General features: G+C 34.1%; 2 protein-coding genes across 5 annotated transcripts; both read left to right on the top strand.

The window, feature by feature from the left end:
- Positions 1-1,201: 1,201 nt before the first annotated feature.
- LOC120419395 (tubulin-specific chaperone cofactor E-like protein) lies at positions 1,202-17,233 on the top strand. Of its 3 annotated transcripts, XM_039582070.2 has the most exons (10): positions 2,808-2,931; positions 3,141-3,477; positions 8,418-8,535; positions 8,593-8,722; positions 8,789-9,279; positions 9,337-9,411; positions 9,484-9,583; positions 16,416-16,600; positions 16,663-16,794; positions 16,858-17,233. In XM_039582070.2, the coding sequence occupies exons 3-10, from the start codon at positions 8,423-8,425 to the stop codon at positions 17,045-17,047; spliced, it is 1,416 nt and encodes a 471-aa protein (XP_039438004.1). In that variant the 5' UTR covers positions 2,808-2,931; positions 3,141-3,477; positions 8,418-8,422; the 3' UTR covers positions 17,048-17,233. The 3 variants fall into 3 exon arrangements, with proteins under 3 accessions (XP_039438001.1, XP_039438005.1, XP_039438004.1); XM_039582067.2 differs by lacking the exons at positions 2,808-2,931; positions 3,141-3,477 and adding an exon at positions 1,202-1,339; XM_039582071.2 differs by lacking the exons at positions 2,808-2,931; positions 3,141-3,477 and adding an exon at positions 1,231-1,251.
- A 5,396-nt stretch (positions 17,234-22,629) lies between these two features.
- On the top strand, positions 22,630-24,667 carry LOC120419455 (uncharacterized). Of its 2 annotated transcripts, none has more exons than XM_039582138.2 (5): positions 22,630-22,808; positions 23,126-23,362; positions 23,429-23,628; positions 23,692-23,764; positions 23,821-24,667. In XM_039582138.2, the coding sequence occupies exons 2-5, from the start codon at positions 23,141-23,143 to the stop codon at positions 23,992-23,994; spliced, it is 669 nt and encodes a 222-aa protein (XP_039438072.1). In that variant the 5' UTR covers positions 22,630-22,808; positions 23,126-23,140; the 3' UTR covers positions 23,995-24,667. The 2 variants fall into 2 exon arrangements, with proteins under 2 accessions (XP_039438072.1, XP_039438070.1); XM_039582136.2 differs by having other exon boundaries at positions 22,633-22,797; positions 23,821-24,665.

Below are 24,667 nucleotides of genomic sequence, written 5' to 3'. Positions count from 1 at the left end.
TTAGTGTGACGTACTTTATGGATGAAGCTTAATTTGTTTATAATTTTTAAGCGGAATCTTATTGAAATCGTGGTAAAAATCGGTATATTGAAGGGTAAATTGATCTATTTATCGAAAATACATTGTTTATGCTTAATGTTATGACACACATTCTAAAATTATGAATAAAAACACGTTTAGCCCAAAAATAATGTAAGTGAAAATTTTAAATAATTGTTCGTATTTAAAATTAAGAATTTCCTTTTATATTTGGTCACTTTAGAAAGGTTGTCGTATTTTTCCATAGACAAAGTAATTTCCACAGAAATCGATCAATTTTCCCTTCAATATTCCGATTATTACCACGATTTGAATAAGATTCCGCTTAAAAATTATAAACAAATTATTCAAAAACCGTCAAATTCAAATTGAGATATCTAAAAATAGACACGGAGATAGTTTCAGGAAAGTAGTTGAAAGTGTGTACTTTGAGGTGTATTGTTCGGTTTTGCGCCAAAATGCGCCATTTTGAAAACATAGCAACTTGAAAATAGGCTCAAAATCACTTAAAAATGGTAATAACTTCTCAATAAAGGCTCAACAAATTTTGCTGTCTTCGGCAAAGATGTGTAACTTTATGTCATAAACAACTCTTCAGAACATAGTTGGCCGCTAAAATGCTAACATTTTGAGTTATCACCAAAAAAGTGCTTTTTTGGACCATTTTTGCAAAAATGGCTTATATCTCGAGTAGATTAAGAGCTACAAATTTGGCGCTTTGGACAAACTTTCATGAAATTATCTCCTCTACAACTTTGCCCAAGACACTACAGCCCCTAATTGCCTCAAGGCATTACAATCTGAATAGGGACAGTAGGTTTTAGAGCACTTTCAAACTTAAAATTTGGAAATCGATGCACTTATTGCGCATGATTAATCTGTGTCTGTTCTATTCGAAACAATTCGCCCTAAATGTACACTGTACACTGTACATTCATTTCAAAATTTGATGCTGTCACATTGCTCTAAAGCTAGCTGTAGTCCCAATTCGCCTCAGTTGTCGAGTTGTTGAGAAATCACAACAAATCAAAGGAGATAAGATTATGCAAGTTAATAAAATCACCCTCTTTTCCTTTTTTTCAATCGAGTGTGCAGTGGTAGGTTTGATAAACCAAATGTCACTACCGATATAAAATGTCCTGTAAAAAAGTCTAAATTTTTACAAGTGTTCTAAAATGTAGTGTACTCTCAGTTGGCATTTCGATCTTTAAGGTGAATAAAAATTCAACCGATTCGCAAGCAATAATAACGTTCATGTTCCGTTTTCAAGTTTCCATATTCGCAAAACAGGATTCACTAAGTGAGTGCGATTTATTTGTTTTCGTTCATTGTACATAGGAGCTTTGGCTGGAGCGCCTTTGTGTTAGCTTTTGGAGGGACTAAAGTAGAATAGTCTGTTCAATTTTTAAGCTATGCCAAGCAATTCTTGATATCACAAAATACATTTTTTATATTATTACAGTTATGTTCATGTCAAAAATTAGCCATATAGGAAAAATTGTCATATAGGAAAAATTGTCGTATGTTTGGCAGGCACCTGCGCATAACCTATCAAAGTATCTGATTTTCACAATATTATTAGGCCGATGCAAATATTTAAAAAAGTTTTTGTCCCTCAGCCCAGGCCGAGGTCAAGGGGGGGGGGGGCAAAAAAATAAAAAAATATAAAAATTTTAATAACAAGCCATAGTCTTCACATTTAAATGAAAAAAGTGTTTTAAAATGCATTTTACACTAGTTCAGTTGTTTTGCAATCATTAGTTTTCAAAAAATGTAAGATCTGACAAAAACAAAAATTGAATCCAAAAAAAAGATTTTGCATCAAAAATTTTCAAAAAATCTTAAGATTTTTTAATAAACCCAAACATGCTAAAAATTATTTTAAACGCAGGAGAATGTATTTTAATTTGATTTCAGCTGGTTGCACTTGAATTTTCATTGAAATTTTAAAGTTTATTGTAAAAATATTGTTTTTGCCCCCTGATTTTTCGGGCCAATTTTGAAGGGGGGGGTGACAAAAACTTTGAAAAATATTTGTACCAGCCTTACAGCTTTTTTGTAAAACTGTTGATAGAAACTTGCTTGCTATATATCACTCGAGGGGGGCGACATAATCGTTGAATTTTTTTTATTATTATTTATTATTTTTTTTTTTGCAACGGCCTTATTTGAATTTGAAAAGCATGCATTTTTTAAACAATAACGTTCTAGAACACCTGTTTTTATAAAATATCTGATTAAATCAGATTTGACCTTAACAACGTGTGGGCAATCTCTAGCCAAATTACTCAAATTTTCCAACCGCCTCTGGTCGATAACTGTCGGTGCGCTGTATGTACAGAATGGATGAATTTTTGTACCACAATGACGACCTTTGTGTTCCATGTAAAGCGTTAGTTAGCCATATGAATTTCATACACAAAGAAGCCAGTTTGTTTACTTTTTTCTCACCTCTGCGCCGTGTACAAACGAACACAAGAGAACGAGCGAACTGCATTAGTTTGAGTTTCAGTCGACGAATCATATGTTCGGTGCATAGACCAACATTCAAGACATTGGATTGACGGATTGGAAGTTATATAAAGTTATACATTTTTTGTATGGGACCGGGGATTGATCCAGCTAGAGGTCACTTGTTTTGGACCACGATTCAGTGACACGTGTTTACTATAGAGTATCGTCTATGATTTGTGTTTGCTGGTGGGAATAGCAAAAATCGTGAGTCGAGCGTTTATTTTCCTTCTGCTTGCGTACCGTGCAAGATGTGTCGTCGATTCAAAGCGAGTCTGTTAAAAGTGTAGCAAAAAAACAGCAACAAAAAGATTGTCCCATAGCCCACAGCCAGTTGAGGGTGTGTGAATAACACTTTTCCATGGAGCTTCAATGTTAAAAGTTGGTTCGAGTCGTCTGAAAGGAAATCGAAAAAAACTAAAACAACGAAACTCAGACGGTGGCCAAAGTGTTGACCTTGTGTTCAGTGGTGGTTCGCTTGGCAGTAAAATCCCTCCGTATTGAAAAAAGGGAGAGACGGAAAATCTTGACCTACGGATTCTATTTTGGTCTTACAGTTTTGTAATAACTACAGTTTCAATGTTAAACAGGTTTACTTCGGAGCAAAAATAAATACAGTGAAGAGAGCGGAAAATACAGGCCAATATCTTTGTGTCATCGCTGCTGGTCGTCTATGCCGAGTGAATATCTATTTGCAACCCGTGCGATAGATCTCTCTATCCGCTAGAATAACGCGCAATAGAAGTGAAATCACCTCGTGAAGTTACACAACTGCGGTACTGTCGTAGTGTCCGGAAAAAAAATTAAAACTATAATATTACTTTCAAATCAGTTATCAGTGACCAATTTTGCAACGGAATAGGTGCCTCATTTTTGAATGACCTTCGATAGAACCAATTGGTGACCAACGTTAAAGTGAAACAAAAGGTACATCTAAAGCAATATAATCAGCACTAACTTGCAACTCACTTGGGAGGGGTAGTTAGTTGTGGGTAGCTAGAATATTCGTTGACTATAATTACTAAAGATCTGCAAGGCCGATGAAACCAATTTTTCCATTCAACCCTTAACAACGCGACGGTGGTTTTCATGCAGAAAAGAACTACACACCACCAAAGTGAACTGAAAACAAACGTGTAGAGACAACGTGTGCAACACACACTAAGAACTATCGAGAAATTAAAAGTGAGAGTGTGTGCGTGCAACATGGAGTTAAATTTTTCAAAGTGCCATGGGAACCTTCACAGCAACTGCACAGAAAGTTTAACTCCATGTTGCACACACTCTCACTTTTAATTTCTCGATAAAACACATACAACAAACGGAATGCGCGCGCGCTCAGCAAGTTGTTCATTACGCGAGCATTTTGCAAAAAGCGAGAAATAAAATAAGGGTGCATTGAGACTTGTGAGTGTGGGAGTGTTTGTGTCTGCTGGCTGTTGTGATTGTTTTGATTGTTTGAAACCGAACGAACAATGCAACGCATGAATCATTCACCGACCAACGTCGCCACACACATGGCACAGTTCCAGTTGCACGGTTGAGTGAACACTAGAATGCTTCTCTAAGAACAACAAGAGATTTTTTAAGCAACTGTTGTTCCTCAGTCAACAGGCAGCAAAACGAATCGCTGTCATGACTCCCGTAATACTCCTGGATCTGGTTTCAAACCAGTCACCACTTCAATCTCTAGAGCTTCCTTGGATAGATGCACGATTCGTGCTGAAAAATCTTCATTTTGCAACTCGTTGCATAGACTACTATTATCTATTATGTTTCTTTAATGATTCGTTTCCCTCAAAATCGATTTGAATGATAATTCTTGATTAAAAAATCAACTATCTCAGGCCTCAATGTGGCTCCTGGGCTCTGTTTTACATTGTTCCCGGGAGACGGTAATAACAAAATTCATACCATTTCAATAACAAATACTGTTAAAATAACAGAAAGTGTTATGAAATCTTCTTGAAAAATCCATTTTTGCTGAAGGGTTTACACACATCCCTCATATTCGGAACAGTTTACAGATCGGCCAATGTTCAATAAATCATATAAATATAATTATAATTGAACATAATGATTTGCTTTTACCTTCATGTGAAAGCGTTTCTTGCGATCTTTCGATTGATGTATAGACCGGCTGTACATTTTTACGATTTATATCAAGTTTTCGAAGAAAAATATTGACCATTGAAATCCACAAATTCGGAACACTTTTTTCTTACGATGTAAACAAACTTGTTTTTCTCTCCAGGTGTACATATTTTTTGCAAAATAATGACTTTGCACTCTGAAACCAATAGAACTTATGGTTAGTGATGTTTTATGAATGGTCTGATAACTTTTTTGTGAAAATATCAGTTAAATTCAGGTGTTCCACAATTGTGGGAGACACAATAACATCCCACAATCATGGAACGGGCAATTTGGAGGCAGTATTTTGCTGCTCTGGATAAAATAGTCTTGAAATGCAGTTTTTGTTTGAAAAGTACATATTACTTTTACTGGTGAAATAGCAAGAGAATGTCCAAATAAAGGCCTTAAAAATAGCAGGGTCGGCAGAAAAGTTGTATTTTGCATTCTATTGACAAATTACCACAAAAGTGTTCCGAATTTGTGGGTGTTCCGAATATGTGGGATGACTGTTAACAGTTTATGTGATCATAACAAAATGTGTTACTGGCCTTATATTGGTTGAAAGCCGCCCATGTGGATCAATCGGACCGCGCACTGGATTCACAATCCAGAGGTTGCTGGTTCTAATCTCTAAACTTCTGAGTGTAAATATGGGTATCCGGCGCCTTCGCTCTGTGCCGTACTCAAACACTTAGGAGCCAAGGGCGGCGAAGTCCTTGTGGTTAAAAGGGAGCAATAGTGGTCGAGAGCTATGAAGTCAACATCGTTTTTTTAACATTTTTTTTTGTTTATGGAAGAATACCTCAAACTGTTATTGAGATGATCGGATTTTAAAAATAACAAAAAATAATAACAAAGATTTGTTCGAAGAATAACTAAAAATGTTATTAGTCTGTTATTACAATAACAATCCAGTAACAAGAAAATCATAACGACGAATTACAAATCTTGTTACAAATAACATAAAATGTTATTGGCCTAGTATTTTCAAATATCAAAAAAAAATATTCCCAAGTGATTTCCGTCTGCTCGGGTTGGCATAAAATCTTGTAAATATTTATTATCACATTTCTTGACATATTAAGTATCTCACAGAAAAAAATGTGAATTTACTCGACAAGGAAAAAATGAATTACATGTAAACTTGAGATCCGACGTAAACGGTTGAATCACACTTAAAATCATGTTTTTACGTATAATTTGTTGCAAATTTACATCAAATTATATTTAAATTTCAATGTTTATGACGTGCAAAAGTGTTACTTCATAAATGATGTAACATTCAGAAGTATTATTTTTTTGTGTGTAGATCTTGTGTTTTGAAAGTCCAATCGAGTTCAATATTTAAGATAAGTTCATTTTAACTTTATATTTGAGTGAACCTATACTAATTGATGCCAGCAAAGCAAGACAAATATATTTCAGTGACCTTACGTCTTTTAGAATTTAATTTAAAATGATTGGTTTGATATTGTCATGAAAACAAAAAAGAGCCTTTTAAAAATTCTACAATTTTCCGTTACTCGACTGTAAAACATTTTGGAACATGTCTTTTAATGTGAAATTTAATGTACTTTTCGAACCTACATTGACCCAGAAGGGTATTTTTTTCATTTTGAACAAAATTTTTCAATTTAAAAATGTCGTGTTTTTTTCAAACTTTGCAGGGTTATTTTTTAGAGTGTAACAATGTTGTACAAAGTTGTAGCGCAGACATTTACAAAAATTTTGATTTATAGACATATAGGGTTTGCTAATAAACATCACGAGTTATCGCGATTTTACGAAAAAAAAGTTTTGAAAATAGTAGTTTATGCAACAAGTTGTAAAAAGAGGATTTTTTCAGCACGAGTCCTACATGTGCTGAAAAAATCAAGTTTTGCAACGAGTTCCACACAACAAGTTTTAAATTTATTTAACCAAAGATATAAAGTTATATAAGGTTTTTATATAATTTAAATACTTTTTAGGTTGACTTTTGTCAATTCAAACTTCAAGTTGGTAAATTTGGTTCCTGCCATGAGCGTCTACAATGAGACAGAGACATAACTCTGGCTGTAGAGGTCGGAAATTGTCATATTTTGGTCAATGTTACAACACTTTTATCGAACGAAAATGCAACAAAATGCTCATTATAAAATAATGATGGAAAAAATACAAAATATCATTGAAAGTTGAAAACCCAAAGTGCCTCATTGATAACTACGTTACCCTAATGTTCATTTATTTGAGCTAAAGTCTGTGGTTAAAGTTACGAAGCTGAATAGTATGCACCTGCAGCAGATAAAGTTATTATCAAATTTGTTGCTGAGTAATGGCAATTAAATACAAATCAACCAGCTCGATTCAATAATTCACCATAGAGCAAACCAACACAAAGATAACCCACACATATAAACAGCTGATGACCGTTGGAGTAAATTTTATCTCTCTTGAACCAGCGACAAACCGGAGTGTGTGAAGATGCATCATGAAGCAAGGTGTGTGGAGGTGCAAAATTACAAAAGTCGTCGTCTCACGTCACCTCCAAAATCATTTAACAATGTAAATGTATCAGTGAACCGTGTTAACCTGACATGCGAATAAATAGAAAAGGCCGAAATTGTCCAAAGCGACGTCGTTTGGTCTGGCAGTCGGTGGTTGGTATTTCGTTTTCTGTACTCAAGTCTTTATGTACAAAAAAAATCACCGCGCCAACCTTGAACGCTTGAACGAGAGGAACTGCGAGTCAGTTCCTTTAGGTCAGACAGTTTTAAGTGGAATTGGTTTCGATTATTTGTTTTGAAATAATTTAACGGCTCGCAATTTATGACCAGTGACAAAAATTAAGTTGAGTAAAAGTAGCGAAGGAGGAAACACTAATGATTTGAACCTGGAAAGCTCTCAAAGTATTGCGCAGCATTTTGGAACGCAAGATTGTTTACTGATGTTCGAGACTTCTACTAAAAAAAAATTGTTTTGCATGTTTTGAAAAAAAAAAGTAAATTACCCAGCTGATTTTTCCTTTCTCATTCCTTCCATCTTTCACATATGTTTTTCAAAGACTTGAAGATCCTTTCCAATATAAAACATATCATATATCATATCATAAAGTCAACGAGCTTGGGTTATTCTTCCTCACCACTGAATTTTTCTATGAGCCATACAAATTGCTCATCGACACCAGAGGGGTTTTTTTCAATCCTAAGAACAAAAATGAGTTCCAGAAATGTAATTTTGAACTTTTCACAAATAAAAACTTCTGTTGATTTTAAACTCTCAACAGCCCATTCTGCTTCTAGAAGGGCTTCATTTAAAAACGTAACTTAATCCACCGTAAGGCCGTTGATGTCTTCCTAACATTATTTTAGTTTTTTTTAATAGATGGATACAATCCTCGTGGCGCAGTGATAAAAGTTAAATTCCCATCCAAAGGGCTACGGGACGAATCTTGGAGTACGCTTGTTGTTTTTTTACTGACTTTTAATGAGATAAAAATAGAAATATTGCAAATTTGGTGGGACCGAGGTCGCATGGGATTTTGCATTATAATTTAAAATAATTGGTTTAATATTTTCATGAAACCAAAAAAAAGAACTTTTTCTGACATTTGCAAAGTCTCTCATAAATTTGGCAAAGGAGTTGGCTTTTTTATTTATTTATTCCAACTTTTTATGCGTTTTGTTTACAAATTTTACTATTTGCTATTGTCATAGCATAGCACTAATAACTTTTTTTGTTCTTAATCACAGCAAAAATGCCAACCTTACTAGAAGCACTGGAAAACAAGTACGGGTTTGGGGATCATCGAGAAAAAATAGACGAAACGCTTGTTTCGATATTTGTACCGAAGTTGCCACCAAGGCTAAGGTAAGTATGACTATATTACTGGCAAGAATTAATGTAAAGCAATCTTTCTTTTAATAGCGTCCCGGAATTGCTGATTCTAAATGACTGCAACATTGACAAGGCGGGCAAGCCGGAAGATTTGCGCCAGAAATGTTGCACCGTCAAGGAGTTGGATCTGGCCCAGAATAAACTGGAAGACTGGGATGAGGTAATAATTAGTTGATCATTAGTTGACTAGTCCAGTCCATGAATAAACATTTGTTTCACTTTGAAGGTTTTCGGAATATTGTCACACATGCCGCGAGTTGAGTTTGTCAACTTGAGTCTCAACCGGTTGGGTGGTCCAATCGAAATTCCTCAACCGTGGAAGATGGATCGACTGCGCAGCTTGGTTCTCAACAATACCAAACTCGAATGGTACGGAGTTGAAACGTTGTTGCAGTTACTGCCCGTGCTTGAGGAGCTGCACCTCAGTCTCAACGATTATACGCACGTGCTCCTGGATACCACAGAAGAAGATGCCAACGGGTGTCAAACTGCCGAGGAACCTGCCTCAGGAGAAAGCGAATCCTGCCAATGTTCAAGCTTTTCAACTCAGTCTAGTCAAGACAAGAAACATGCCGTTTGTAAGAAAACTGAAGCCCACCATGGTATTAAAAAACTTCATCTGACTGGAAATCACATCAGCGAGTGGAGTGAAATATGCCGCGTTGGACGCTTGTTTCCCAACTTAGAAGCGCTGGTGCTGGCGGATTGTCCCCTACGGTAGTAACTCTGTAGAAATATAATTCTTGGATGGCTATTTAAAAAACCTATTTTCAGATCACTCACTTCTGCCCAAAATGAAACAAACGAGTCAAATTCGGCTGCCACTCCAAACAGTCATGAACACTTCAAGTAAGTATCTAAAGAGCATTCTATCGGTGAATCAAATTTACACATTTACATTTATTTCCTAACAATTTGTAGGACCTTAACGTTGCTCAATTTGAGCAATGCTAAAATCAACAACTGGGACGACATTGATCGGCTAGCTAAATTTCCAGCGTTGAAGAACCTGAGAGTACAGGTAAGTTTTAAATGCTTCTCATTAACCCTGTACAATCCATTTCAATGCCATAGGGTTGATATTCTGATTTTTATAGCATTTTTATTTAATACATTTATTGACACATTCTCCGGGCTGGTTACTAATTTTAAAACTTAAATGGTGGCAAAATTAATGTTATGATTGGATTCTACACAGTTTATGGCTTTCATAAACTGCTCATCATTGAAAAACGGCAACCATCTACTTTTGACAAAATAGAGATTTTTGCCCCAGGTGGTAGAAGATGTTCCAACACATCCTGCGAAACATGAATCTCACTAAGATATAGTTTAGTTTTGGCTGCCGATGCGAAAAACCAAACAACTGATATCCCATTCCCTTTTAAAATTGCCGTGGCTACAATTTGGTGACGAACACAAAAACAACACATAAACGTGTTTTTTCTCGAAATACTTGATTTGGCATAATAGCCGAATCTTCAATTATGGGCAGTGAAACAATTCATACAAACATTCAAAGATTTATGAGCTTCATTTTTGACTCCACAGATGAAGTATTAACTTCAATAAACAAAAAATTCATAAATATGGAGGCCGAGTTACAGCCAAAAACCTAAAAAAAGGTTCGTCAAACCGATGTAAAATTACGACAGAATGTGTCTTATTCAAATTGTTTTATATATTCATTTTTACTGGCATTACAAAGCCTTTAGATTACAATTGCTTGTTATTGATGTGGACAAGATGTGGACTCCCACGTACAAGATTTGATTTGATTTCATGGCAACCAAGTGCACATTTTGTTCGCTGTTACAAAACGAAAATTAGATATGTATCCCATTTAAACAATTCATCGAGATGACAACAACTCTGCGTGGGTGCAAAACTCACCAGGAACAAGTAAGAACCCTTAGAGTATTCATCTTAAAATACATTTCGTAGTTTACTCGTTCTAATGATTTTGAAAATTTCAATGAATTTAGTTTTTTAGTTTTAAGTTGGGATTAGTTGTTAAAGTATTTTTTTTTCTTTTTTACTCAAATGTATTCTATTCAATGTGATCAGTTAATAATGAAACGAAAATTACAACAAAGATGAAGAGCATTTAGCCATAACACATAGCATGTAAAAGAAATGTAATTATTATAAGAAAGTTCAATAAAGACATATTTCATTTAAAAAAATGATTCTTGGTGAGCATTGTTCGGAATGGCAAAATTAAGTGGAATAAATTGTTTACTCCTTTTTTTGATGTCTTATAGAGCATTTGTACTTGAAAAGTACGGCATTGTTGCAGAGAATAAAAAAACCTAAAAGTTTAAAGCAAAGGAAGATGCCAAATTTCTAGTTCCTGATCTACACGAATTATGCATCATTTTTGCAACAATAATTGAAAAAAGCACTTTTTTGATGATTACTCAAAATGTCAGCTTTATAACGGCCTACTTTGTTTTGATTGCTTATAATAATATGAAATTAAAAAAAAATCAAAGGCATCAACATATTTTGAGGCTTTCTTAAGGAGTATTACTATTCTAAAGTGTTGTTGAGCCTTACTTCAGGTAGCATACCAAACGAAGTATCTGAAAGTACACAATCTCAACTACATTTCCTGAAAATATTTTCGTGTCTTTCGGTGTCTATTTTTAGATAGCTTATTTGAAGTTGTCGGGTTTTAATCGAAATTTTTATCATATTGAAAAGTAGGTAATAAACGGTAATTTAAAGAATAATTTTACTGATGTTATGGTGTTCATGGTAAATTCATTCGACAACTTTCTAATTTCTTTGGTAATTTGAGAAAAAAAAAATATCTGAAATTTTCCATAAATTGCAAACGAACATTTTCAAAGCTATTCTGAAACCCCGATTGAACCCAATCGGAGTCGGAGGCTTTTCTTTTTTTCAGGCTCCAGGCCATCTGCTTGCCGGCCAACTGCTTCTGGGCCTCCAGGCCGTATGCTTCCAGATCCAGGTTGATGTTTACTCCTCGGCATCCAGCGATAGAATGATTTCTCTGGACTGAAAGAGCCGGGTTATATTGGCTTAGAATGGAGACTTACGCCCGTCCCTTTGCGCCGGCTATCCCATTCCTACTTCATTCGCTTTTTGTTGCAACTTTGTTGAAAACTCCACGCAAAAGTGCCTTGTTTCGTTGCAGACCCCTTCCCCAACGTGCGTAAGGGTGGATTTTCATGGATTTTTCGATGACCGACATCGAAAGCGGCTTTCGATGCTCGTGGTCAAATTTGGCTAAAAAATCAAATTTTGGTATCAGGATTTATCGTACAATAGTTGTAATTGACAATTTAAGGTATTACGAGCATTGAAAACAAAAATACATTGCCGGAAACTCGCGAAAATGCAATTTTGCGACTTTTCATTTTCGATGCTCGAGCATCTTTAGATGACCGACATCGAAAGCATACTCACGACCAAGCTTTGCTAAAATGTCAGTGCATCGAAACACGATGCTCGTTCAGTGCGCTTTCCTGCCATAGCGGCACCCTGGACACAAACCCAAATAACGCTTTGAAACGCTGGGAACGGGAATGGGAATGAAACTTGACGAAACAAATTCTCACTGACCTGTCAAAGCAGATCGTGTCAAAAATCAAAACAATGATTAAGTTGTTTTAGTGGTCGTCGCAAGTAAAAAAAAAAAAAAACAAAACGACTTTGGCTTTTTGCGGAGGAAATAGTTGAACCTGCTGGAGAAAGTAACCAGATCAGCCAAATGCGGTGGCTGCTGGCCGTGGTGGAAGTTCCAGATCGGGCAATCACACTGTTGAACAAGCAGGCCGCCGAGTATCAAGATGTTGCCCGCATCGGTGCGTGTGGCAGTCAATGGCATTCCGGAAAACGCTGAGGAACTCCGAACCCGGTATGCGTACGTGCAGCAGGACGCTCTGTTCATCGCCGCACTCACCACCAGGGAACATTGAAGCGATCCTCCGAATGGGCAGAAACGTCCCCAAAAGCGTCAAGTTCAACCGTGTCTACTAAGTGCTACAAAAACTACCTGACGAGTTGTGCCGGAAGGACTTTTGGGAGAACCCACGTCCGGGCTGGACTCGTTTATGGCGCACAGCGTGCTGCAGGTGCTGAAGTGCTAGACGATTCCTACTATGAGGAGATCCTGCGGTGGTGAAGGAAGTTGGCGGTGGTCAATAGCCACACTGAACTAAGCAGCGATCTCCAGGGAGCGGCCAAAAAAAAGGAAAAGGCATGGCGAAGAAAACGGAAAAGGAGGCCTTGAGAAGGATTCACATTGGTGGGCCAGTCGAAAAAAAGAAGTGCCGTGAATTAATTTTAAAACACCTACACATGATAAAATTATAATCTGAAATAAATATTTAATTGAATACTGACCAGAATACTTAATTTGATACCAGTTGTGTTACGGAAATCTATGAATACTTCTGAAATTTTGTGGAATTTGTTAAATTTCTTTTTTTTGATAATTTCTTGAATTTCTCAATGTTTGTTTTAATTTGTTGAATTTTGCATTTATTTTAAACTTTGTTCAAAAATCAAACCATCCACTTTATAGACCCCCAGGTTTATTGTGGTCTCTATTGCAAGTTTCTGTTCGAACCTAGGAGTCCGAAGGCTTGAACAATGAGAGCACCCCAATCCTCTTCATACTCCAAGGAATCTTCCACCCCAGGGTTCGAACTGAGGACCTTTGGATTGCGAGTCCAACCGCCGCCAGCGATTCCACCGTAGCAGGCTTGGTTTGGTGTGTTGTATGTCTTTATAGTAGGGAAACGACTCCCACACCTGGAATTATTTAAATTTCATAATTTGGTTTAACAGTCTAGACTCGATTATCCGAATCCTCGATTACCCGAAGTTCGATTATCCGAAGGTTAGTATGAGACTTCATGAACAATAACAAAAATGTCTCGTATTTTTTATTTCTGCAAAAAAAGATATATAATGAAACATATTCACCATCCATTTACAAGGCGAAACCCGTAATTTTTCGGTCACTGTAAATTTTTAAATACTAGAATAAATGAGTATGTTGAAAAATAATGATTTGAAATTCTATACCTTTTTTTTCTTCTTTGATTTCATTCACTAACCTTTCTTTTTTTTTATTTGAATCTATTTAGTTTCTCAATTTATTTAATTTATTTAATTGATAACAAACCTACATATCTAAAATTTCCAAAACTGTACTTGTTTTTTTTATTTTTGTAACTGTTGAGAACAAAACAACTTGAAATTCTATATGTTTAAATTTCTTAAATTATTATAAAAAACATAACCATGCTTTATGAAATTTTGAATAAAACAAAAAAAAATCAATTGTTGGATTTTGTAATTAAGAAATACTTCACGTGAATATAAAATAAATGAAATTAATGAATAAAAAAATAAAATTAATAAAATAATAAAATTAATAAAATAAATAAAATTAATAAAATTAATAAAATTAATAAATATAATTATAAAATTTTATAAATTTTATAAATTTTATAAATTTTATAAATTTTATAAATTTTATAAATTTTATAAATTTTATAAATTTTATAAATTTTAAAAATTTAATAAATTTTATAAATTTTAGAAATTTTAGAAATTTTATAAATTTTATAAATTTTATAAATTTTATAAATTTTATAAATTTTATAAATTTTATAAATTTTATAAATTTTATAAATTTTTTAAATTTTATATATCTTATAAATTTTATAAATTTTATAAATTTTATAAATTTTATAAATTTTATAAATTTTATAAATTTTATAAATTTTATAAATTTTATAAATTTTATAAATTTTATAAATTTTATAAATTTTATAAATTTTATAAATTTTATAAATTTTATAAATTTTATAAATTTTATAAATTTTATAAATTTTATAAATTTTATAAATTTTATAAATTTTATAAATTTTATAAATTTTATAAATTTTATAAATTTTATAAATTTTATAAATTTTATAAATTTTATAAATTTTATAAATTTTATAAATTTTATAAATTTTATAAATTTTATAAATTTTATAAATTTTATAAATTTTATAAATTTTATAAATTTCATAAATTTTATAAATTTAATAAATTTTATATATTTTATAAATTTTATAAATTTAATAAATTTTATAAATTTTAAAAATTTAATAAATTTTATAAATTTTAGAAATTTTAGAAATTTTAGAAATTTTAGAAATTTTATAAATTTTATAAATTTTATAAATTTTATAAATTTTATAAATTTTATAAATTTTATAAATTTTATAAATTTTATAAATTTTATAAATTTTATAAATTTTATAAATTTTATAAATTTTATAAATTTTATAAATTTTATAAATTTTATAAATTTTATAAATTTTATAAATTTTATAAATTTTATAAATTTTATAAATTTTATAAATTTTATAAATTTTATAAATTTTATAAATTTTATAAATTTTATAAATTTTATAAATTTTATAAATTTTATAAATTTTATAAATTTTATAAATTTTATAAATTTTATAAATTTTATAAATTTTATAAATTTTATAAATTTTACAAATTTTATAAAATGTATAAAATTTAATAATTATAGTAATTATATTTATTTCATAAATTTTAAAATTTCTTAAATTTTATAAATTTTTCAAATTTCTTAAAATTTTTAAATTTCTTAATTTTTTTTTAAATTTTTTAAATTTCTTAAATTTTTTAAATTTCTTAAATTTTTTAAATTTCTTAAATTTCTTAAATTTCTCAAATTTCTTAAATTTCTTAAATTTCTTAAATTTCTTAAATTTCATAAATTTCTTAATTTTTTTTTTAAATTTCTTAAATTTCTTGGTTTTGGGGATCATAGATGAGCTATATTTTGAAAATCCCGTAACTTGTCATATTCCGGGTTAAATCCGAGTACCGGGAACCGGTCCCAAAGTAGCTAGATCGTCCCAAAAGTAATTTTGGGGATCATAGATGAGCTCGATTTTGAAAATGATGAACTTTGACTCCCATATTGCATGATAGAAATAGTTTAATTTCTGACCGTCTCTGACCGGTCCCTTCCCCCGGGGTAGGGAACCTGTCCGCTCAATCCGGAACATCCCCGGTGGTTCAAAATCCATGGTCAGCACTGTCTGTGGGTAGACCAAAGATCGTAACATGAAAAATTGTAATTTTTCCAAGTTTTTTGTTAACAAAATTGTGGAAATGTTTGACCCTGTTTGACCCAGTGACCCACCGGAATATATCCGGCCACCGGAACATTTCCGGGTTCTGCGGGTCATTTTTGGAAAATAGACATTCTAACGAGTCCACGAGTGACAAAGAAGTATGCAAAAATTGGTTGAGTTTTCGCTGATTTTAGTGATTCCAGTTTCACCCACAGGACGCCAGTCTACTAATACGACCTTTTGAAAAAGATGTATTGAGCAACATCAGCTTATTTCAAAAGTTGTGCTGGAATTCCGACCGCCACGCAATGCTGCTTTGTTTATGTATGAATATGTCATTTTCCATCCTTCGTTAACTTGCATGCAAGTGTTCCTTATTCCGGAAAGTCGATTTTGGGTTTGTGCCCAAGGTAAATGATGTAACGCAAGCAATGAGCATCGAGTTGGTTCGATGCTCGTGCTCTCGATGTCGTTGCATAATCCATGAAAATCCAGCCTAACGCGCAACATTGTTCGTTTTTTCTGGATTGACACCTCACCAAAAAAGTTTTGAATTGCCAGAAAAGTAAACTCGCTTTGTTTTATCTCCATACGCATAATCATCCCATTTGTATAAAAACTCTATGTGACAAGAGAAAGTTTTGCGTAGAACAACAGCAAACATGTTTGCTAAAGGTAATACTACAACTACAATGTCTATTCTTCCAGTGCTGGCCATTGTGGGACAAGTGTGACTCAACGGAGCACGAGCGGCGGCAGCTACTGATTGCTCGTTTACCGAAAATCAACATCCTAAACGGAGGAGACGTAATAGGACCTGTCGAGCGTGAAGACGCCGAGCGATCTTTTATTCGTTACTATCTCGATAAACCCGAAAGTGATCGCCCGGAAAGGTGCTGTTTGTAGGTTTGGTATCAAACATGATTTTTCAAAGACGCCTTTATTAACTTTACAGATACTTTGAACTGGTAGCTGTTCATGGAAAGTTAGATCCACTGGTCAACATTGACTTGCGACCGGAGAGACGAGTTAAAATTACTTTCACGTACGGTGAAACAAGTGAAGAGCGGACTGTGGATGTCTACAGGTAAAGCAAATAAATAGTGAACCAACAATAGATCATACATACCCCCATTTCTGAACATTCTAGAACTGTAGTCGACTTGAAGTCTCGACTGGAGCGAATTGTAGGTATTCCGGCTGCCAAGATGCGTCTGTTCTACGTCGATCAAGATTTGCGTGACCTCCAAGGACTTGAGGAAATGAGATATCCCCACAAAAGATTGTACAGCTACAACATCCGGTCTGGAGATGAAATCATCGTCGATCAGAAACATTAGAGCTTCCGTTGAGAATCAAGTGTGAAGAGTAATGAACCCCCCGAACAAGATCGTACTGTACTTCCGTGGCTGTTGAAGGAATTGCAATCATCAAAACGTAACGTTAATCTGCAGCTAATTGCGATTTCCTAACAATTTACAATGCGCTTTGAATAGATATAACATATTGAATAATCAACAACATAATTTGTTTATGTGAATCCCCCCACGCCATGGCGGAAGGCAATTATTATTGAAATTGAATGTACCTAAAATGTTTTTTCGTGGAAAGGTAGCTAAGGGGGTCCCTTTTCGATATCTGTGACCTAGAAAATATTTCACCTAGGGATTTTCGATTTTTTGTCATTTTCAGTTTTTTAACTGTATAAATGGAGGCGCACGATACTTTTGGTTAATTTGCGGTTGCACAGCACCTCCCAAATGCTTTTAATTGCAATGGATACTGATCAAAGAGGTCGTCCATGAAATATTTGACAATATTTAAGGCCCCACCCACCCTTAAACCCCCCCCCCCTCATCCCCCTAATTTATTTAACAAAGATAATAACATTATTTTTAGTATGAGGCGTCCATAAAGTATGGCACACTAAAATCAGCAAAAAATAACCCCCTCCCCCCTATGCCACACATTGTCACGCAACTCCCCCCCCCCCTTGAAAAGTCCGGCACGTTATGTAATTTGTTTTTTTTTACATTTTTACTTTTTTTTAGTTCTGAGTTCAATCAATGCCTTGTATCATGTTTGATTTATGAGTTAAGCTTATCAAACATCAAATAACTTTTTTGTAGATATTTTAAGCCTGAATTTTCATTTTTGTCTATTTCCAGTACCCTTGGTATCCTTACACAGTTAGTTGCACATACCTAGCTCGACTAATTTCAGCACAACCGATTAGCAGAAAAAGAAACAAAATTTACGGTTGATTTGGCTGACGAGTGTTAGGTAGTGCGATTCTCGGCATACTGCAAAATAAGTTCATTGTGTTTTTACTGGATAAGGTACAACAAGTGCATTATTTATATAAAACATTTGAAAAATCAGGCCTAAATAAATAAAATTGTTCGCTCTACAGCATTGCCTTGACGTTGTCGATTGCGAGATTCCTACTCGAAACTAGGTGCCCGAAGGCTTAATTGTTAAGGCAATTGCAAACCTCTTTTTACACCTTAGCTTCCATCCTCTCCGGGTCTCGATTGACGACCTTTAGATTGTGAGTCCAACTGCCTACAAGCGAATCCACCGAGACAGGACCCAGGGAGACGACTTCTACACCTGGACTGAGCTAACGACATAACCTTTAGGTTATACCGGGACCAACATTTACTTCCCCGTCCGACGGAAGGCGTGATCAGACAAATCTCGTCTCAAAATATGCCACCGGGACCATCTGGGATCGAACCCAGGCCGACTGGGTGAGAGGCAACCACGCTTAGCCCTACACCACGGTTGTAAAATATTTACATAAAGTAATTCGACGTTTAATAAACGTAACTCATCAATCAAACATGATACAAGGCATTAAGAAACAGAGTTGTTAATGATAGATATTATAAACTTAAATCATTACTTACTTACTTGAATCATCAATCGTGATTTCAACAATAACAAAAATTAAAAACATATCCTATAAAAATGATAAGCTGTTAAATTGATCTCAGAATTATAAAATAAATAAAAATGTACAAAAAAAACAAGATTAGGGTACAAAACGTGCCGTACTTTTCAAGGGGGGGGGGGGGGGAGGCGTAGTCAGTGTGACAATTTGTGGCATTGGGGGGAGGGGGTTATTTTTTGCTGATTTTAGTGTGCCATACTTGATGGATGACGCCTCATACTAAAAATAATGTTATTGTCTTTGTTAAATAAATAAGGGGGATGACGAGGGGGGGGGGGGGGGGTTGTAAGGGTGGGTGGGGCCTTAAATATTGTGAAATATTTCATGGACGACTCCTTTGATCAGTATCCATTGCAATTAAAAGGATTAGGGAGGTGCTGTGCAACCGCAAAGTAACCAAAAGTACCGTGCGCCTCCATTTATACAGTTAAAAAACTGAAAATGACAAAAAATCGAAAATCCCTAGGTGAAATATTTTCTAGGTCACAGATATCGAAAAGGGACCCCCTTAGCTACCTTTCCACGAAAAAACATTTTAGGTACATTCAATTTCAATAATAATTGCCTTCCGCCATGGCGTGCCCCCTGTACTGCTGTGCACTGCACAAGCTCTTTTATCAATATCAATTTCTTACTACTATAATGAATCGAGAAGACTTATCAACAGACAATTTTTGTCCTGTCTTAGAACTCAACGATTATATATGTGAAGGTAATGCGATGAAATCTATGCCAGATTTATTTACACAAAAGCAGTTATGCAATTTGAACGGAACCCGTTCTGCGTTCGTTCTCTTTCTTCAAAATGAACTGAACCCACAGCGCAGGAGCTATTGCTTTTCGTTCCAAAAACTGAACTTCACTTTTTCGTGCCGTTCTCTTCAAAGTATGGAACGCGTTCTGTGAACCGCCTGTAGCAAGAGGCTCTCTATGGCAACTGTTAAACTTAAATAAACATTCAGTTGAATGATTTAGACAGACCTTAGTTAGCTCGGTAGTAACATGCAAGTACAGTATGGTCCATAAAAAATGCGACATGTGCATTTTTTCACCGAAAAATTGTTCCATTCTAAAATGTATTAAAAAACTGATTTTGTTATGTTTCATGGTGTTAGTTTGTTATGTTTGAAGATATTTTCATGACAGTTTTTTGCAGTTCGCCAAAATTGGGTATTGGTGGGCTACAATAATGGATGTATTTTTGGTACAAAATTTACCTAAATTTCATACCTTATATCTTCAAAACAAAACATGTTAAAATATCCAACCCTGTGTCCAAAGCATCGTTGGAAGTCCCTCTTAAATACGCCCAATCGAGAAAGTTCATAAATTTTTATAGAATCAGTCATTTTAGAGGAAAATGCCATTTGGGTTATCATCTTGAGTGATTCGGTCTAAATAAATTAATAACTTAAAACCTATGACGAATGGCTTTAAAGAGTGCCCAACGGCTCTATACTGTTAAAAGTCATATTAGGGCATCTGTTAGAGTCAATTACCATCATTTGTTGAATTATTTTTTCCCCTTGAATCATTGCAGGCTCCAAAAACTCCTAAAAATTGAAGCATTTTCAGAATCGGGATATTTTTGAAAAGATCACTGTTTTAGTATAACTGGTAAATAGAATGTGTAAAATTCGATAAAACTAATTGTGACACGTCTCAAAAACAGTAACCTTGGAGGCTGTTTACTTTTTGATTCATACAAAAATTCAGAGGTGGCTCTTCAGAACGACCAACATAGAAAAGTCATTTTTCCTTTATATGGCCTGGGCTGGGAGCAAATTGGAGAATTTTAAGTTTAAATGTGTTGTGACATTTTTTAAAGCTAAAGAAAAGGTTTTCAATGCATTATTCGTTTGTTTGGATCCCATTTAACATGTACACATGCTACATACATCGTAAATAGTCAAAACAGGGCCGATTTTCACCAAATAACAATGTCGCATTTTTTTATGGGCCATACTGTACAGTATTCAAAGGAAGTGAGTTCGAGTGAGCTTTTGAAATATTTTTTTTTGTGTGATTGGGTACCAACTTTTTGACGACGATTGAAATTACATTTTTTATACAAATCAAGGGAAACTCCAGCTGGGAGGCTAAGGAGACTAAATGAAACGGTTCAAAAGCATAAAGCACGTGTGCCCCTGGAAGAGGTCGTTTAAAGGGGAAACCCCCCTATCACCTCGGACGAACCCTGGACGACGCTGAGAAATACAACCCATGACTACAACAAGCAAGATGACACGTGCCTGAGGACTAATCCGTCTAGTGAAATCCTTGTTTTGAAATTTTAGTTTTCAATGTAGTTTTTCATTTTGGTTATCAAATTTTATGTAAAGAACCAATGTTACATCGAAAGCTGTAATTTTAAAAGGTGGAAACCTTAAACTGCTAAAAATAATAAACAAACAAACTGTAATGGAAGCGAAATCTTATTGCCACCGTGATTTAAAAAAAATCTATACTTTTCAAGTTCAGGAAAAAAGAGATTCACTACCTCTGATTACAAAACCTAATTGATACCACTAAGCTAGCAGTACTGAAATGGAAACGGATGATTTAAAGTCAATGAAGTTTAGCTAGTCTACTGAGGTCTTACCAAAGTAAAATATTGAAGTTCTAAACTGGGTGTTCGGTTCATTCCATAAAGGCCTACTGAACGAACGTTTGTTAGAGACGAGCGTGTTGCTTTGTGAACTTGAACGAACGGAGAATCCGTTCAAAAGCATGACTGCACAAAAGGCGTTAGTTTCCTTGATTTCATCGTTTAGTTTTATTTATACAGCAAATTTGAAATTATCTAAGCGAAATGCTTGAGCAATCCACGCAATCAGGTGCTTCTCGTTTGTCAAATCGATTTGAAATAAAATCCTTTATGTCCTGTAATGTTTGGTTGTTTGATGTACTCTTTTTATATTAAGGTCATAACAAATTACGTAAAATAAATCCGTAATAATATTTTTTCGCTAATTACTGTTTTGGTAGTTTTCTTTAAATATCTTAGTTGCTGGCTGGTATCGTACAACGGTCGTGATAATCTATTGTTAGAAATAAGCCATCAAAATGGATGCAAGAAACGAATGCAAGGATAAAATTGTAATAAATATAAACATAATAAACTAATATACAGTACACCGTGTGTTTACAGCCCCGAAAGAATAAATGCCTTGTCAAGTAGTAGTCTCTTGATTGGAAACCAATCATTGGATGCCTGATTGATACTCTGCACGGATAGCCATCTTGTGAATGAATCCCTAAAATCAATGTTTTTGAAATGATGTGATGTTTTCGTAATCGATGACAAGATTCTTTAAAATGATTAAAAATGATTTTACGGATACTCTAAGGATTCATTGAATCCATTGAAATTTTGAAGTATTTTGAAAAAAATATTATTTTTTTACTAATAATTTTTCGATCCAACTTTGAAGGGGGGGGGATGGTGACAAAAACTTCAAATAAAATTTGTGGCCATTTGTACAACTTTTAGGTAAAATTTTGGAATATTCCGGAATCAGAAATTCGGATGAATACGAAATGTATTACTCAAGATGGATTATTAACAGGGATCAAGTCACCCCTAACATATTGAAACGCTCAATTTTTCTTCTCAATGTCCTTGATTTAGGTTCGAGGTAAAATAAATCACAACTTGAAATATTGCTTAGCAAGTACATTCACCTGTTGATATTACAGTACCATGTAGAACTTATAATTGAGAGAACAACAACTTCTCATCTACAATACAAATGCGTGACATGCGTAGTAGAACCTCGGATACAGGACATTCCAAAGCATAATTTAAAGCGTTGGTCATACATATTTGGACAGCATAAAAAATAAACGATTACAAGTTTCATGTGAATTTCAATTTTAAAATTATTCAAAAAATAAAACTTCGTTGCAGAAAAATCAGATGTCAGTTCAATTAGAAAAAAGTTGCTGTGCTTTCGTTCGGCACTGTACCAAGCCCTTTGCAGGCATTGCCAGGAGCATAAAAGTTATCTCTTATCAGTTCGTTGTCTTCTCATACGCAGACAGCATCCGTTTTGAACCATTTACCCTTGAAATAGATCAAATTGTGCAGTGATAAGAATTTTATCGATTTATCGACAATAATTTAATTTTAAGGTATTTTACGGGTTTGTTGCAAATATTGCTTTACTCTATAGATTACAGAGCTTTTCAACGAAAACAAAGTTAGAACTTGATACATTACAAAACGCCCTTTGTTCTGTCATTTTTTTTTCTATTTTCCAAAATGATAAGATGTACACTTTTAATCTGTTTCAAAAATGTTTCTGGCAGGTTGTTTGAATATTAATATTCAAAGAAAATTAACCCGTGAGCAGTGTGGGTGTTGTTTTCATTGTTATATGTTGTATCGTTATTTTTTCTGTAAATGTTTCATAATTTAAAGTGAAGAATAATTTCTCTCCCTCATTAAAAAAATATGTAGATCCATCAATCCATAATGCAAAACAGCAATCTCAACAAAGTGCGTCTTGTGACAATAACCAGCGAATATTACGATGATGTTATCGAGCATCTCCGGCGAACTTTTTTCGCCGATGAACCGCTAAACAAAGCGACAAATCTCACCCGTCCTGGCCTTGGCCACCCTCTCCTTGAAAAGCATAGTTTTAGCACCCTTAGAGATAGTGTCAGCGTAATGGCAATCACCAGCGATGGAGAAGTATGATGGATTTTTTTTCTCGAAAATGTATAATGTTAGAGCATTACGACCTGATGAATATTGCAGATTGCTGGAGTTGCTTTGAATGGAATTTTATACGGACACTGCGATATAAAGCATTCAATGGATAAACTTAACGATGTGACTGATGAAAATTTCAAAAAAATATTTAAGCTGCTGTATGAGGAAAATCTAAAAATAAATTTGTTCAAACAGTTTGAAGTAGATAAAATTTTCGAAATCCGAATTTTATCTGTTGATTCCAAGTGAGTACGTTGGTGTGAATACTAAATATAATTTGCTAATTTTGTGAAACAAATTCCTTTTAGATTTAGAGGACAAGGTCTAGCTAAGAAACTCATGAATGAAAGTGAGAATATTGCCATCGAAAATGGATTTCAAGTAAGAGTCATCAAGAAAGTCTCAATAATATCTTTAAAAATTCCATACATTTTCAGGTGATGAAAACCGATGCTACGGGAGCTTTCTCACAACGTGTGTCACAAAATCTTGGATTTGTAACGGAAAGGGAGATTAAATACATCGATTATTTGGATGACCAGGGAGAACCAATCTTTATAGTAGACCCTCCACACGATAAACTGAAAATTATGTACAAGCTGCTCAACTAAGCTGGGATGTAACAAGCCAAGTATACTATGGCCAACTTTATGTGTATCGTGAAATCGATGTTGATCTTGATTATAGTAAGGGTCATGAAGCGACTAGCCACAATCCATGTCCAGCATTAAACATTGAACAATGTTCAATTTTTTATCATTTTTGGTCATTCACGCTAGCCAAGAAGTTTTAGTCTTCGAATATTTTAATTCTAGTCGTTGTATTTTTTGTGTTTTTTTTATATATCAGTTGCTGAAATATTCTGCTGGTCATAATAATAACACAAGTGTATTTTTCAGTTGTTTGAATGAAACTCACCCTAATTGAAAAGAAATGCTCTTTACATTTCATTGCAGGCTGAAAAGTTACTATGTTGATAAGTGGACTAAAAATGAGTGTCGTATGTCATAACAATGTCCCACATATTACACGCTTAAAAGATTCACTATCAGATGGTGGTCTTTCAATATCTGTATCGTCCATGAATGTTCAAATAGTCGTAAGGAATCCTTAGATGTTTTTATTTACTCACATCGAATAAAATATATGATTATTATTTCTTGAATTGAGAAATGTTGCTACTAATATTGTTTAAACAGGAATAATTGTTGATTGTTAAAGTAATCTATAATTACAAAAATAAATTTAATGTGTGAAACCTCAATTTTTTTTTTTGAATACTAG

The sequence above is a fragment of the Culex pipiens genome, chromosome 2 (genome assembly GCF_016801865.2).
Source record: "Culex pipiens pallens isolate TS chromosome 2, TS_CPP_V2, whole genome shotgun sequence".
Classification (NCBI taxonomy): domain Eukaryota; kingdom Metazoa; phylum Arthropoda; class Insecta; order Diptera; family Culicidae; genus Culex; species Culex pipiens.
The sequence above is the reverse complement of the archived record's forward strand: the minus strand, read 5'-3'. Positions and strand labels throughout refer to the sequence as shown.

Coding starts and splice junctions, on each gene's coding strand:
- LOC120419395 (XM_039582067.2), top strand. CDS start 1,294: ATGTTCCGTTTTCAAGTTTCCATATTCGCAAAACAGGATTCACTAA. Junction 9,280..9,336: donor CTGGCGGATTGTCCCCTACG/GTAGTAACTCTG, acceptor ACCTATTTTCAG/ATCACTCACTTCTGCCCAAA. Junction 16,601..16,662: donor GAAAGTGATCGCCCGGAAAG/GTGCTGTTTGTA, acceptor TTAACTTTACAG/ATACTTTGAACTGGTAGCTG.
- LOC120419455 (XM_039582138.2), top strand. CDS start 23,141: ATGCAAAACAGCAATCTCAACAAAGTGCGTCTTGTGACAATAACCAGC. Junction 23,363..23,428: donor CAATCACCAGCGATGGAGAA/GTATGATGGATT, acceptor TGAATATTGCAG/ATTGCTGGAGTTGCTTTGAA. Junction 23,765..23,820: donor CCATCGAAAATGGATTTCAA/GTAAGAGTCATC, acceptor ATACATTTTCAG/GTGATGAAAACCGATGCTAC.